Source organism: Triticum aestivum, chromosome 7D, assembly GCF_018294505.1.
Source record: "Triticum aestivum cultivar Chinese Spring chromosome 7D, IWGSC CS RefSeq v2.1, whole genome shotgun sequence".
Classification (NCBI taxonomy): Eukaryota; Viridiplantae; Streptophyta; class Magnoliopsida; order Poales; family Poaceae; genus Triticum; species Triticum aestivum.
The window spans coordinates 60,618,890-60,633,758 of record NC_057814.1 but is presented as its reverse complement, the minus strand read 5'-3'; the positions used below and the strand labels follow the sequence as shown (position 1 = coordinate 60,633,758).

General features: G+C 50.6%; 2 protein-coding genes across 2 annotated transcripts; both read left to right on the top strand.

Moving 5' to 3' along the window:
* The first annotated feature begins 325 nt into the window (after positions 1–325).
* LOC123163645 (fe(2+) transport protein 1-like) lies at positions 326–4,179 on the top strand. The gene is made up of 2 exons (XM_044581001.1): positions 326–1,004; positions 3,724–4,179. The coding sequence occupies exons 1-2, from the start codon at positions 369–371 to the stop codon at positions 4,177–4,179; spliced, it is 1,092 nt and encodes a 363-aa protein (XP_044436936.1). The 5' UTR covers positions 326–368.
* Positions 4,180–9,741: 5,562 nt separating this feature from the next.
* On the top strand, positions 9,742–13,944 carry LOC123170792 (uncharacterized). The gene is made up of 4 exons (XM_044588549.1): positions 9,742–10,075; positions 10,150–10,324; positions 11,874–12,022; positions 12,386–13,944. Exons 1-4 carry the CDS (start codon positions 9,742–9,744, stop codon positions 13,942–13,944), a joined length of 2,217 nt encoding a protein of 738 aa, XP_044444484.1.
* Positions 13,945–14,869: the final 925 nt, after the last annotated feature.

The window sequence follows — 14,869 nt, the reverse complement described above, 5'->3', positions numbered from 1 at the left end:
TCCAGTTAATACAATTATAACATGAATAATAGACAATTATCATGAAAAAAATACAATAATAACCATTTTATTATTGCCTCTAGGCATATTTCCAGCAGGCACAATCAGGACGTCATGTCTGAGCTGACATCGGTTATGCTCGAAGTCAAACATGCATGGTAAAAAGTATACTGAAACCAGCAGCCGGCCGACACAAGTCATGGTAAAACCATCCTCGGTTTCCAAGCTTCATTAGCAGCATGAATCATGCCGGCTTCCGCCAGAACCAAACCCTACATAAACCCGCCAGCCACACATATGCTCAAACCACACTGCTCTACTCAGCTACCCGAGTACACAGCACCAAAAGCTAAAGGCAAGCTCGAGCAATGCCGTCGTCCCAAGCCCTAGCGCTTGTCTCGCTCGCCCTCCTCCTCTTCTGCGCCCGCGCCTACGCACAGGCCGACGACGTCTGCGCCGACCCTGCGGCGGGCGACGCCTGCCACAACGTCCCCAAGGCGCTGCGCCTGAAGCTGATCGCCGTCCCGGCCATCCTCGTCTCCAGCGTGCTCGGCGTGTGCCTGCCGCTCTTCGCCAGGTCGGTGCCGGCGCTCCAGCCCGGCCGCAGCCTCTTCTCCGTCGTCAAGGCCTTCGCGTCGGGCGTCATCCTCGCCACCGGCTACATGCACGTGCTGCCTGACTCGTTCGACAGCCTCAGCTCGCCCTGCCTCCCCAAGAAGCCGTGGGGGGACTTCCCCTTCACCGCCTTCGTCGCCATGCTCGCCGCCCTCTTCACGCTCGCGGTCGACTCGCTCATGCTCACCTTCTACAACCGGAACAATAAGGTCGGCAGCGGCCCCAGCAGCGCCGCTGTCGCCAGCCACGAGAGCCCGGAGCAGGAGGGACACTGGCACAGTCACGGCCACGAACATGCACATGGCCATGCCCACGGCATGATGTTGGACAAGCCCGAAGATGCTGAGGCCGGCCAGATGCAGCTGCGCAGGAACCGCGTTGTCGTTCAGGTAATATTGCGTTGCACTTGCACAATTCCTACGTTATGGGGCTGCTAATTGATTGGGTTTGCCTTCCATAGTTTCTTGTTGTCACTAGTGGATGAACTTGCACCTCTAAGGCTCTGACATGGTTTCAAAGTCAAGCAATATATCTAGTAACATCTCTCAAGCATGGCCGGGTCCGTATTGAATAGGAAAGTCTTTTGCCGTACACACTACTACCAACCACGATTCGTTCATGTATAGACGAAAATTGCTTTTGAAGGCCTTCATTTGCAAAATTCAAAATCCATATTTTTACATTTTTAAAAATTCTGAAAAAATACAGATATACATGAAGGCATAATCTACATGTGTGTAAATTTTCAGAACGAAATACGTTGAAATAAGCGCTTTAAAAAAATACAAATCTGAGGCTTTTCAGCACATGATACTATTCATCCTCAAAGTCCATGAATTTTGTTTCTTTCCATTTCAAGGTATTTCATCCTGAATTTTTACACAAATATACATTTCATCTTTGTATACTTGCATACTTTTTCAGTTTTTTTTAAACAGGAAAGTTTAAATTTCAAATTTTTCAAAAATAAACCCAAATGATAAGTGCCATACGTGTGGCACAAATAACACCACGCTGACGTTTTTTACACTAAAATTGCCATCTAAAAAACGCCCAAAAAGCTGAAACTTACCATCCAAGCAGAAATTTGTCATGCTTCACAACTAAAGTTGTCATCCTCAGATAACTAAACTTGCCATAAAAAAAACACCAGGGCGGAATTTCTTCATGCCACACGTGTTGCACTTATCAAAGGCTCCATGGAGCTCGGTCACCAAAACCTCACTCATGTATAAAAGCTTGCAATCCGCGAATAAGTACTATTGCAAACAATTACTATAGGCAAGATCTGAAAACTTTCTTCGAGAATGGTTATTCAATTAACCATGTGGTCATCACTCTTTATGGCTATGTGGAATTATGGATCAATCTATACAGAGGCTAGGGAATGATCCTCTTTTTCAACCAAAAAAAGGAGATGTGTTGGTATTTTTTTAGCTAAGACATCTCTAGCTCGGACAGTCAGTCAGATTTCCAGGAGATGATCGAATGGGATATGCAGGCTGATCGACTTCAAATGGCGGGAGTTATGACTTTGCCTCGCATTAAAATGATATGAGTTGATTAGCAATTACTACTAATCACCAACCCGTGTATCTCTTGATAATATATTGGTTTTAAAGCTTATTTGACACAACTATTCGACATAATGGAACATTAAGAAGTATGTATATCTTGGGGAAATACACTTTGGTTCCTGGTTGTATATGCACCCTATATGGGGATTTTTTTAATATTTTAATAAAAAGTCAAAATAGGTAAGAACTATTTTGACAAAACACTTGACTTACTTTTGCACTGATATATAAATCTCGACGAAAAAAAAATTTGACCTCACAGCAAAAAAGACAAAATTTATTTGCTATTATAGGTCACTATTCATACTATTTTAGCCAAAAATTTGTCTTTTTTGAAAAGAAGTCAAAAGGATATTTTTTTGTGGATTTTATTTCTCACGAGTACAATAGAAGGTCAAGTTTATTTCAAAAATATTTTCAGGAATTTTTGACTTTTTGTTGAATTACTAAAAAAAATCCCATATAGAGTGCATATGTCCCCATAGACCAAAAATTCCCCTCCGTATATCTTGATTATCAAAACAAAGAAGTACATATATCTTTCTTATTATCTTATCCGTTGGTAACATATTGGTTTCAAAACATGTTTGTTCCAAAATGAGGACATTCTTTCAGGAGACACCACTAGGTATGAAATAATGATTTTTCATGTCTATAAAAATGGATTAGATGAGTGACAACGTCAACTGCACGCACTAGCGCATCACAATGACGCGGCAACAAGAGCAAACAAACACAGGCCCAATACATCGAAAGGCTTGTTGTTCATCCATTAAAATAACACTTCAAGTAAAGGAATAGAGAGAAGAGAGAAACACACTTCACCAGGTGTACTCTGTGTTGGAGATTCCGGTGACTCAGCATGGACTTCGAAGGTATCGAAGCATGTAAATTCAAATGTGTCATGTTGTATAATTGATTTGTGCATAAACGATTATGGATGAAAGTCTCCGCACCATAGTGTATTTTGCATAGTTGTTCATTTGTATCTGTAATGATTCAATATGCGCACATCAAGATAAGTTTAATTAGCTCAAGTAAGAGGCTAGGAGTAGCAAGTTTGACTTCGTTTCCAAAATATCTGAAGTTTAGCAAGCACGATCCGCGCAAAGTTGACTTTTTTCCTAGTGAGATGGTACTAATAACTTAATGAGCCTTCATATGACTAAATCAAATAAGTAAAGTGAATGTTAAGAGCTGGTCCCATTTTGTCTTCATATTTATTGTGAATTGTGACTTCTTGAATCAGGATTCCTTTTTCACAATTAGGCAAGTCACTATAAGAATAACCTTATTTGCCCTTTGCTGAGTATTTCTGATACTCCGCTATTCGCAGAATAACCTTATTCTCATTTGCCTTTCGCCGAGTATTTCTGATACTCGGCAAATAAGGTTACGCCTATCCAAATTGATTGACGCAGGTTTAGTATAACTTTGAAGCCGTGTAAATTAATTTGGATTGGAGGAAGTAGTATATTAGTTTGCACGTCTAATTTCTGTTTCGACATGCTTAATGCGTATGTACGTACAGGTTCTGGAGATGGGCATAGTGGTGCACTCGGTGGTGATCGGGCTGGGCATGGGCGCGTCGCAGAGCGTGTGCACCATCCGGCCGCTGGTGGCGGCCATCTGCTTCCACCAGATGTTCGAGGGCATGGGACTCGGCGGCTGCATCCTCCAGGCGGAGTACGGCGTGAAGATGAAGGCCGGGCTGGTCTTCTTCTTCTCCACCACCATGCCGTTCGGGGTCGCGCTGGGGCTGGCGCTCACCAAGGTGTACAGGGACAACAGCCCCACGGCCCTCATCGTCGTCGGCCTGCTCAACGCCGCGTCCACGGGGCTGCTGCACTACATGGCGCTCGTGGAGCTCCTCGCCGCCGACTTCTTGGGGCCCAAGCTGCAGGGCAGCGTCAGGCTCCAGCTCGTCTGCCTCGCCGCCGTCCTCCTCGGCGCCGGCGCCATGTCCGTCATGGCCAAGTGGGCATAACGAGTAACGACTCGTCAAAGCGCGCCCTCTGCATGCAGTATAGTATGCTCTCTAGCTAAGTGTACGTGTGTGCCTGTACATATATAATATGCATTTCCCCCTAGACTAGTACGTAATTACGCTTGCGTGATCGCAGCTCACGTCTGAGACACTTGTGCTATGTGTAAAAACTAGTGATGGTTTTTCCGTTCATGCTTACAGGGCTGCGCTATGTCATAATTATATGTTTTTGGTCAATAAAAGAAAAACTTTACCTCATTTCAGAGAGGAGCTTGTGCACATTCTTCTTTAGTTTTCCGGTTTTCCCCGGCAAAAAATCTGGCTGCAGGATTTCATTGCAAATTTAAATCATGCAGGTTCTAGGGTCCGGACATATAGGAGAGGTTTTAGGGTCCAGCTTGGAGATGACCTAAGAGCATCTCCAACAGCCGCCCAACGCGCGGGGCGCTAAAAGATACTTTGCAGCGCGCTCATCACCTGAAAAAGCGCAGCGGGCAGCGCTGGCTACAATAGCCGCGCTAAAATTTAGCGCGCACGCATAGCTCCAGCAGACGCGCTAAAATGCAGCGGGCGCGCTATCGCACGAACATTGCATACATATTTTTTAATAAAAATGATACATAAAAATTCATATAAAAAACGATACATAGATATTTTACATAGTTCATAGCATAGATACATAACGATACATAGATAGATAAAACTACGATGCAACTACATTGAAAACTACAGTGCAACTACATACTACGGTGCAACTAGATGAACTACGATGCAACTACAACCTACTCTGAGTCGTCCTCGTCCTCCTCATCCGGACTGGTGTTGTCCGAGATATCGATCCACATGTCATCCCAACGAGGGTCATTATCCCCAAAGATCGACACCCCACCTACTTCAACGATATCGCACTATGATATCGCCAGGGCCTTCCGCCAACGCCTGTCCCACCGCTCCGCGCGGTGCTTTGCCATCCTTTCCGCCCAGAAGGCGCGCTCCGCCACGACGTCCTCCGGGTGGCACCGGCGCCACTCCGCCATGGCTCACTCGTCCTCCTCGACGATGAGGAGGCGGCGCTGCCGCCGACGATGCTCCGCACGGTCCTGGTCCGTGATAAGACGAGGCGGAGGGACGACGGACTGCGCCTGCTCGCGCGTTAAGACGTCGCGGAAGTTCATCTGCGCCGGCGGCCTCTCTAGGCGCCACGCCGCCGCGTCGTACGCGCGGGCGGCCTCGTGCACAGTCCCGAACGTGCCGAGGCCGAGCCGGACGTCGCCGGACCGGCTCTCGGCGTAGTAGGTGCCCCGGGGCGCTCGCGAACGCCGCGGTAGCTAGTGTTAAAACATTGTAACCTTCGGTGTTGTATAAACCGTAGGATAGATTAGGTTGTTAGGCTGTTGTGATTGAGTCCTTGGAGATCAATCCACGCCATGTAAATCTCTTTGTAACAACCTGGCTTCGGCGCCTATATTAACACGCAATGCGTCCCTGCTAGTCATACGTTTAACCTATTCTTCTCACATGGTATACATGAAGGAAATATGCCCTAGAGGCAATAATAAAATTGTTATTTATATTTCCTTATATCATGATAAATGTTTATTATTCATATTAGAATTGTATTAACCGGAAACTTAGTACAAGTGTGAATACATAGACAAACAGAGTGTCACTAGTATGCCTCTACTTGACTAGCTCGTTGAATCAAAGATGGTTAAGTTTCCTAGCCATAGACATGAGTTGTCATTTGATTAACGGGATCACATCATTAGAGAATGATGTGATTGACTTGACCCATTCCTTTAGCTTAGCATTTGATCGTTTAGTATATTGCTATTGCTTTCTTCATGACTTATACATGTTCTATGACTATGAGATTATGCAACTCCCGAATGCCGTAGGAACACTTTGTGTGCTACCAAATGTCACAACGTAACTGGGTGATTATAAAGGTGCTCTACAGGTGTCTCCGATGGTACTTGTTGAGTTGGCATAGATCGAAATTAGGATTTGTCGCTCCGATTGTCGGAGAGGTATCTCTGGGCCCTCTCGGTAATGCACATCATTATAAGCCTTGCCAGCAATGTAAATAATGAGTTAGTTGCGGGATGATGCATTACGGAACGAGTAAAGAGACTTGCCGGTAACAAGATTGAACTAGGTATTGAGATACCGACGATCGAATCTCGGGCAAGTAACATACCGATGACAAAGGGAACAACGTATGTTGTTATGCGGTTTGACCGATAAAGATCTTCGTAGAATATGTGGTAGCCAATATGAACATCCAGGTTCTGCTATTGGTTATTGACCGGAGACGTGTCTCGGTCATGTCTACATAGTTCTCGAACCCGTAGGGTCCGCACGCTTAAAGTTCGGTGACGTTCGGTATTATGAGTTTATGTGTTTTGATGTACCGAAGATAATTCGGAGTCCCGGATGTGATCACGGACATGACGAGGAGTCTCGAAATGGTCGAGACATAAAGATTGATATACTGGACGGCTATATTCGGACACTGAAAGTGTTCCGGGTGATTTCGGAGAAAACCGGAGTGCCGGAGGGTTACCGGAACCCCCCCCCCCCCCCCCGGGGGGGGGAACTAATGGGCCACATGGGCCTTAGTGGAGAGAGAGAGGGCCGGCCATGGCAGGCCGCGCGCCCCCTCCCCCTCTGGTCCGAATTGGACTAGGGAAGGGGGGGCAGCGCCCCCCTTTCCTTCTCCCTCTCGTCCTTCCTTTCCCCCTCCTAGTAGGACTAGGAAAGGGGAGTCCTACTCCTACTAGGAGGAGGACTCCTCCTCTCCTGGCACGCCCCAAGGGCCGGCCGGCCTCCCCCCCTTGCTCGTTTATATACGGGGGCAGGGGGCACCCTAGAATAGACAAGTTGATCATTGATCTCTTAGCCGTGTGCGGTGCCCCCCTCCACCATAATCCACCTCGGTCATATCGTTGCAGTGCTTAGGCGAAGCCCTGCGCCGGTAGCTTCATCATCACCGTCATCAGCCGTTGTGCTGACGAAGCTCTCCCTCGACACTCTACTGGATCGTGAGTTCGTGGGACGTCACCGAGCCGAACGTGTGTAGATCGCGGAGGTGTCGTACTTTCGGTACTAGGATCGGTCGATCGTGAAGACGTACGACTTATCAACCGCGTTGTCATAACAAACCGCTTTCGGTCTATGAGGGTACGTGGACAACCCTCTCCCCTCTCGTTGCTATGCATCACCATGATCTTGCGTGTGCGTAGGAATTTTTTTGAAATTACTACGTTCCCCAACAATACAGAGCCTACCTTTTCCATCACATCTTGATGTCGAGCTCGTCCTCATCCGTCGCCATGGCCACGTCCTCCATCGCCTCTCTCGATCACACATCACCGAAAAACTGACCCGAGAGAATTTCCTGGTGTGGAAGGCACAGGTCTTGCCACACATCAAGGGGGCGGGGCTGATGAGCTATCTGGACGGCTCGATCAAGGAGCCCGCCGCCGTGATCTACTCCGAGAAGGACGTCGCCAGCAAGAAGGAGATCACGTCCTCGCCGAATCCTGAGCATGCTGTGTGGGTTACCCAAGACCAGCAAATCCTCACGTTTTTGATCTCATCGCTCTTTCATGAGGTCTTACTGTAGGTCAGCTCCCACACCAGCGCTGCCTCGATCTGGAACGCCCTGCTGCAGAGTTTCTCCTCGCAGTCGAGGGCGAGGGTCATCCAACTCCGCTCTGCCATCGAGCACACCCGCAAAGGAGACATGTCCGCTGCTGCCTATTTCACCAAGATGGTGAGCATCTCCGACGAGCTGGCAGCCGCCGGCAAGCCCCTGGATGAAGACGACGTCGTTGATCACATCCTGCAAGGTCTCCTCCACGAACCCGACTACAACGGCTTCGTCTCGGCCATCTCCACACCGCCACCGAGCAGCCGATCGGTCTCAGCGAGCTCTTCTCCCTGCTGCTGTCGGCTGAAGCTCGCATCGCCGCCCAAAACACTGCCTTCCACTCCGCCAATCTGGCGGCAAGGGGTGGAGGTCGCGGCAACCCAAGGGGCGGCAGCAACAGTGGAGGCGGCTCCCGCGGCTACATCAACAACAACGCGGGCGCCCACTACCCTGACAATTCCAGCGGTGGCGGCTTTGGAGGTGGGCCGCGGCAAGGAGGTGGTGACCGCGGTGACCGCGAGCGCGAGAAGTGCCAGATTTGCAAGCTCGAAGGGCACGGCACATGGCGTTGCAAGAAACGCTTGGATCGCAACTTCAACAACAACGTCCGCAACCCCGCAGGAGGCGGCGGTGGCGGAGGACGCGGCGGTGGTGGAGGACAGCGCTCGGCCAACGCAGCCCACACCTATGGAGTTGATACCAATTGGTATCTTGACACCGGCGCTACTGACCACGTGATAGGAGAGTTGGAGAAGCTCGTTGTTCGTGATCGTTACACCGGCACGGAACAAATCCACACGGCAGGTGGTCAAGGTATGGATGTTGCACATATTGGTCATTCGGTTCTTACAACCCCTAATGGTTCCTCTTTAGCACTAAACAACATCCTCCATGCTCCACAAGCCGACCAGAGTTTACTTTCCGCTCATCGTCTTATGCAAGACAATCATGCTTTTCTTGAGATTTACCCTAAAATTTTCTTTGTCAAGGATCGGGCCACTCGGAGCACCATTCTTCACAACAAGAGTAGAGATGGCTTGTTCCCTGTATCCGGCCGTCAGGGTGTTCCTCATCGTCAAGTGCTAGGCGTTGCAAAACCATCCACTTCACGGTGGCACAAACGCTTAGGGCATCCTTCGCTACCGGTGGTCCAGAAAATTCTTCGTGATTTTAGTCTTCCAGGGTCAAATAAACAAGATCATCATCTGGTTTGTGATGCATGTCAAATGGCCAAGAGCCATCAACTTCCTTATTCTAGGTCTACTAGTGAGTCGAAAGCTCCTAGTAGAGTATTGCCAACCAAACACCACTTGAGCGTCTCTTTGGCACAAAACCAAATTATTCGTTCCTTCGCATCTTTGGTTGTGCGGTGTGGCCAAACCTACGCCCCTTCAACAAACACAAACTTGAATTTCGGTCCAAACAATGTGTGTTTTTAGGGTACAGTAGCCTTCACAAAGGATACAAGTGCTTAGATGTCTCTACTGGGCGGGTTTATGTGTCTCGTGATGTGGTGTTTGACGAGCACATTTTTCCGTTTTCACAACTCCATCAAAACGTTGGCGCACAACTTAGCAAGGAACTTGTCCTTCTTCCATCTCACCTCCTTCCTCCATCAGCCTATGTCCCCGGGGGTGTAGTAGGTCCTAATGATCATATGTCAATATCTAAGGCTCATGCCGAAAGTATGCAGGAAACTGGCGAGGAAATAGGCGAAAATTCCTTTGATTTTATGCAGCAAACAGAAAATACGGACGAAACTGGTGCAGACGATCCTAGCTGCAATCCCGGAGCTGATCCTGGCGGGAGTACCTCCTCGGGATTGCGCGCTGTAGGCCCGACAGGCGGATCCCCGATGGGATCTGCGCCTGCGCCAGCGTCAGCGTCAGGCGGACCAGGTGGGTCCCATGCGCGTGGGCCTGGTCGGTCTCCCGCAGCCCCTCAGCGGGCGGAACCGGGCGCGACCCCCGCCGCACGTGGGCCTGGCGTCGCGACAAGGTTGGGCGGTGGTGCGCCGCAGCCCAACCAGGACTCGCCACCTGGCGCTCCTGGAGAGGAGGCGCCCTCTGCGTCTGGCGGCTCGCTGCATGGCGGCTCGCCGCATGCCGCACCGGATCCGCTACAGGAGTCGAATGGGGGATTTTCTGTGGCTGATTCTTCGGCTGTGTCTTCCACGTCCAATCGGCTTCAACAACATCTGGCTCAGCCTCCTCCGCCTCCTCCTACGCGAGCACACACCAGGTCACAGAGTGGTATTTCTCAACCAAAAAAATATAAGGATGGTTGCATTCGTTGGGGATCTTTCTATGCTACAGGTGAACTAGGAGAAGCACTCGGTGACTCCAAGTGGAAAGATGCTATGGACGAAGAGTATGCTGCTCTCATGAAGAACAAAACCACGCACTTGGTTCCTCCTGCCAAGGGTCGGAATGTGATTGATTGCAAATGGGTGTTCAAGGTAAAAAGAAAGTCTGATGGTAGTATTGACAGGTATAAGGCGCGTCTGGTGGCCAAGGGGTTTAAATAGAGGTATGGAATTGACTACAAGGACACTTTTAGTCATGTAGTGAAAGCTGCCACCATCAGATTAATTCTCTCAGATGCAGTATCTCGAAATTGGTGTATGCGACAACTAGATGTAAAGAATGCATTTTTGCATGGTGTTCTGGAAGAGGAAGTCTTTATGACACAACCTCCTGGGTATGAACATCCACGGTTAAAGCAGCATGTTTGCAAGCTTGACAAGGCCTTGTATGGGCTCAAGCAAGCACCTAGAGCTTGGTAATCTCGGCTATCCTCAAAATTACAATCTCTTGGTTTTGTTCCTTCAAGGGGGGACACCTCATTGTTCCTTTATCATCGCCATGGTGTCACTATTTTTATGCTCATCTATGTTGATGATATTGTTGTCACAAGCTCGTCAGCCAAAGCAGTTGAAGCTCTTCTCAAGGATCTGCGCATGGACTTTGCACTCAAGGACTTAGGCAATCTTCACTATTTCCTTGGGATTGAGGTAAAAAATGTACAAGATGGAATTGTGTTGTTCCAAGAAAAATATATTCCAAATATACTTCAGAGAGTAGGCATGAAATGATGTAAGCCATCATCTACACCTATATCTACCTCTGAAAAATTGTCTCTTCATGATGGAGAGGTGCTTGGCGCAGAGGACTCCACCAAGTACAGAAGCATTGTAGGGGCTTTGCAGTATTTGACATTAACTAGGCCAGATATCTCATACTATGTTAACAAAGTTTGTCAGTTCTTGCATGCTCCTACTAGTGTGCACTTTACAGCAGTGAAAAGAATACTTTGATATCTTCAAGCAACACGCAGTCATGGTCTTAAACTTGGGAAGTCAGACTCCATGCTTGTAAGTGCTTTTTCAGATGCAGATTGGGCCGGATGTCCTGATGATAGGCGATCAACAGGAGGATTTGCAGTTTTTCTGGGCAGTAACTTAATCTCATGGAGTGCTCGCAAGCAAGCCACTGTGTCTAGGTCCAGCACAGAAGCTGAATATAAAGCCTTAGCAAATGCTACTGCAGAAGTTATCTGGGTACGAAATATGTTAACTGAACTGGGTATTCTCCATCCTCAGGCAGCATCATTTTGGTGTGATAATCTTGGTGCTACGTACTTGCCAGCTAATCCTATCTTCCATGCTAGGACCAAGCATATCGAGATTGACTATCACTTTGTTCGAGAAAGGGTAGCCAATAGACTGCTGAATATCAGGTTTATACCTACTGGTCAAGTTGCAGATGGGTTTACCAAACCCCTTTCTTTGAGACAACTTGAATGATTTAGACACAATCTCAACATAGAGAGTTGTGATTGAGGGGGAGTGTTAAACATTGTAACCTTCGGTGTTGTATGAACCGTAGGATAGGTTAGGTTGTTAGGCTGTTGTGATTGAGTCCTTGGAGATCAATCCACGCCATGTAAATCTCTTTGTAACAACCTGGCTTCGGCCCCTATATTAACACGCAATGCGTCCCTGCTAGGCATACGCTTAACCTATTCTTCTCACAGCCAGACGATCCCCGGCGGCGTGGCGGCATGATGGCGCGGTGGTGGCGGGGGGCGAGGAAGCGGCGAGGAAGCGGCATAGTGAGCGGGGAGAGCGCGTGTGGCAGTGTGGAGGCCGCGTGGCGAGCCCCGCAATTTATAAGCGCGCTCGAAGCGGTGAGCCAAATCTAACGCACGTTTTCCCGCACGCGCGCAATCGTTTCCCGTGCGCGCTAGTTTTCCGTCGCCGCTGGAGCGCGCCAAAATGCCCCGCGCGCTAAATTGAAAATTTACCCCGCGCGCGTCTTTTGGCGCCGCTGTTGAAGATGCTCCTTCCAGTTTTGTATACGCGCGGTGCGCGTGAGGTGCAATTCCATGCGACTCTCCCATCGTATATAGTACTACGTGATCTTACCCCGAACGCCCAGAATATCCAATAAAGTACACTTGAAGATCAACAATATGCCCGATTCTTTCTGGTGAAAGCCCAAACGAGAGCCATGCATGTGATGTGCTGTGATTCATTTTGTGAAACTTCAGTTTCTTTAATCCAAGCTGTCAGCCCATGCACCTTGCTCGATCTCCTTCCTACAAATCATGGCATTCTTCGCCGGAGCTGGCTAGAAGAGCCACAGAGAAGTCGATCAGCGCCACCACAATCCCACTCCCACCCACGGACCCACCTGCTCGGCGAAATGGTGCCGCTCAAGCACTTCGACGTCCGGATCGCCTCGCGGACGCTGCTCCGGGCCTCGCGCCCGCCGCGGGGCTTCCCGGCCGTGCACGCTGTCTCCAACCTCGACCTCGTCCTCGGCCCCTTCCCTCTCTACCTCGTCTGCGTGTACGGGCCCCTGCCGTGCGGCCTCGGTGCCGTGCTCTCCGCCGTCCGCGCCGCGCTCCCGGCCTACCTCTCCCGCTTCTTCCCCTTCGCCGGCCGCATTGTGCGCGACCCGGGGACCAGCATCCCCGAGGTCGCCTGCAACAACGCCGGCGCCGAGCTCGTCGTCGCGAACGCCGCCGTGCCGCTCGTGGCCGTCGATTTCGCTAACATCGAGCGCTCGCTGGGGCTCATCCAGGTGCCCTTCGACGCGGGCTTCGCCTTGTCGGTGCAGATGGTACGGTTCGCGTGCGGCGGGTTCTCGTTGGCGGTCGGCACCAACCACCTCCTCGCCGACGGCAGGGCGCTGGCCGTCCTGCTGAACGGTCTCACGGAGATGGTCCGCACGGGCGGACGCCTCTCCCGCGAGCCCCTGTTCGACCAGTCTCTGTTCAGCCCGCGGTCACCACCGCGGCATAGCCCGTCTCTGGACGCCGAGTTCGCGCGGTTCACGCCGGGGACCATGATCAACCCCCTCCTGGCCGCGGCCATCCAGCGGCGCCTTTACCGCATCGAGGCGGCCGACCTCGCGGCGCTCCAAACGGCGGCTGCGACAGTCAGCGGCCGCCGCCCGTCACGCTTCGTGGCGCTGTGCGCGCACGTCTGGAAGCTCCTCGCGCGGGCCGTCGGCGAGTCCGCCCCGAGCTGCCGTATGGCGTGGATCGTCGACGGCCGGAGGTGCGTCGAGCCGTCGGCGGGCGCTCTGGACATGTACATGGGGAACGTCGTCACGTACGCGTCCCACGAGGCGAGCGTGTCGGACCTGCGGCGCATGCCGCTGCACGACGTGGCCGCCACCGTGCGCGCCGCCATCACGACGGTGATGAGTAAGGACAGGTTCCAGGATTTGGTCGACTGGGCGGAGGAGAACAAGGCAGCGTACAAGGACGGCGGGAAGTGGACGGAGGAGGTGAACCTCGGCCTCGGTAGCCCGGCGCTGGTGATCTCCGGCTTCGTCCCGTTCGCCATCGACGGGGATCTGGGGTTCGGGAAGCCGAGGCTGGTCTTGCCGTGGCTGCGGCACAACCGGCTGGGGTCGGCGGCGATGATCCTCGTGCCCTGCCCGAGCGGGGATGGGTCGTGGTTCGTGGAAGGCACGAGGCTGTGGCCGCGGCTGGTGGAGGTGGTGGAGAATGTCCCGGAGAGCTTGCTGACGCCGGTGACGGCCGGGAGTCTAGGGTTCGCAGAGCCGGCCGGCGAGCACTACGGTTCCCGTCTGTGAGTGTGAGGTCGCTCCACGGCCAGTGTTGTGCTGTTGTGTGGCAATGAAGTGATTCTTTTGAAATTATGTCAAAGGCGCGCGGCCGAATGTCACGTACGTCTCCGGCCGGCATCGGCCATGGCCACGTCGGAGATGAACATGCTTTGTGGGTGGCGGTCTAGGGAGCTGGCCTGGTGGACTCGCACGAACAATGGCAAGGACGAGGGCCGAGCTGTTGACGAAGGAGATCGGAGTGAACGTGCACTATGATTTATTTCTTAGTGTGTGTTCGTTGTATGGAAAACTGGAAAACTGGAACATGTTCACGTGGTGCTCTTTTTTGGAAAGTTTAGAGGGGATCGTACCTTTGGGATGCGATCGTATGATCGATACATTTGGGCCATCCACTGGCGCTCCTATGGTACAGCTCGAGCAAGGTGGAGAGGTGCTGAAACACCTCGACGGGCCCTCTTCACCACAAGCTTTCTTGTTCCCTTTTTGCCAGATTCATTTCTTCGGCGGATGCGTGGTTCGTGTGATAATTCCTGGCTTGATATGTACTGTTGATGCTTTCTCTCGTCCAATCCCATGTCTAAGCTTCTTTGCTTGTACATCCAATCAACTCTTCTCGGATGTACGTGTATTCATCCAATCAACTCTTTTTTCTGGTGCATTTTATCTACCAAAAGTTTCTTTTTGGGTATATTTCTTCTTCCAGACCTGTCAAGGATGTTGTTATTGCGACGTAAACACACTGATGATGTTTTTTTGTTGTAGCCAAAGAAGATCTTTTTTAGGCAAGAACACTTAGATGGTGCTGCTGTGTAGTACAATTTCCAGGTTTTGAAAACAAGTATGTGCAAAAAAAAGTTTTGAGATAAACATTCTCAAGTTTGTGTTCTTGATAATGGATTCAGTACATTGGGAAATGGGCGACTCACGGGGC

What these genes read in the sequence shown, in the direction of transcription:
- LOC123170792 (XM_044588549.1), top strand. Translation starts at nt 9,742, where the DNA reads ATGCGCGTGGGCCTGGTCGGTCTCCCGCAGCCCCTCAGCGGGCGGAAC. An exon ending in CCTACGCGAGCACACACCAG is followed by an intron (nt 10,076 to 10,149) that starts GTCACAGAGTGG and finishes TCTATGCTACAG; the next exon opens with GTGAACTAGGAGAAGCACTC. An exon ending in TCTGATGGTAGTATTGACAG is followed by an intron (nt 10,325 to 11,873) that starts GTATAAGGCGCG and finishes TCTCACAGCCAG; the next exon opens with ACGATCCCCGGCGGCGTGGC.
- LOC123163645 (XM_044581001.1), top strand. Translation starts at nt 369, where the DNA reads ATGCCGTCGTCCCAAGCCCTAGCGCTTGTCTCGCTCGCCCTCCTCCTC. An exon ending in GGAACCGCGTTGTCGTTCAG is followed by an intron (nt 1,005 to 3,723) that starts GTAATATTGCGT and finishes ATGTACGTACAG; the next exon opens with GTTCTGGAGATGGGCATAGT.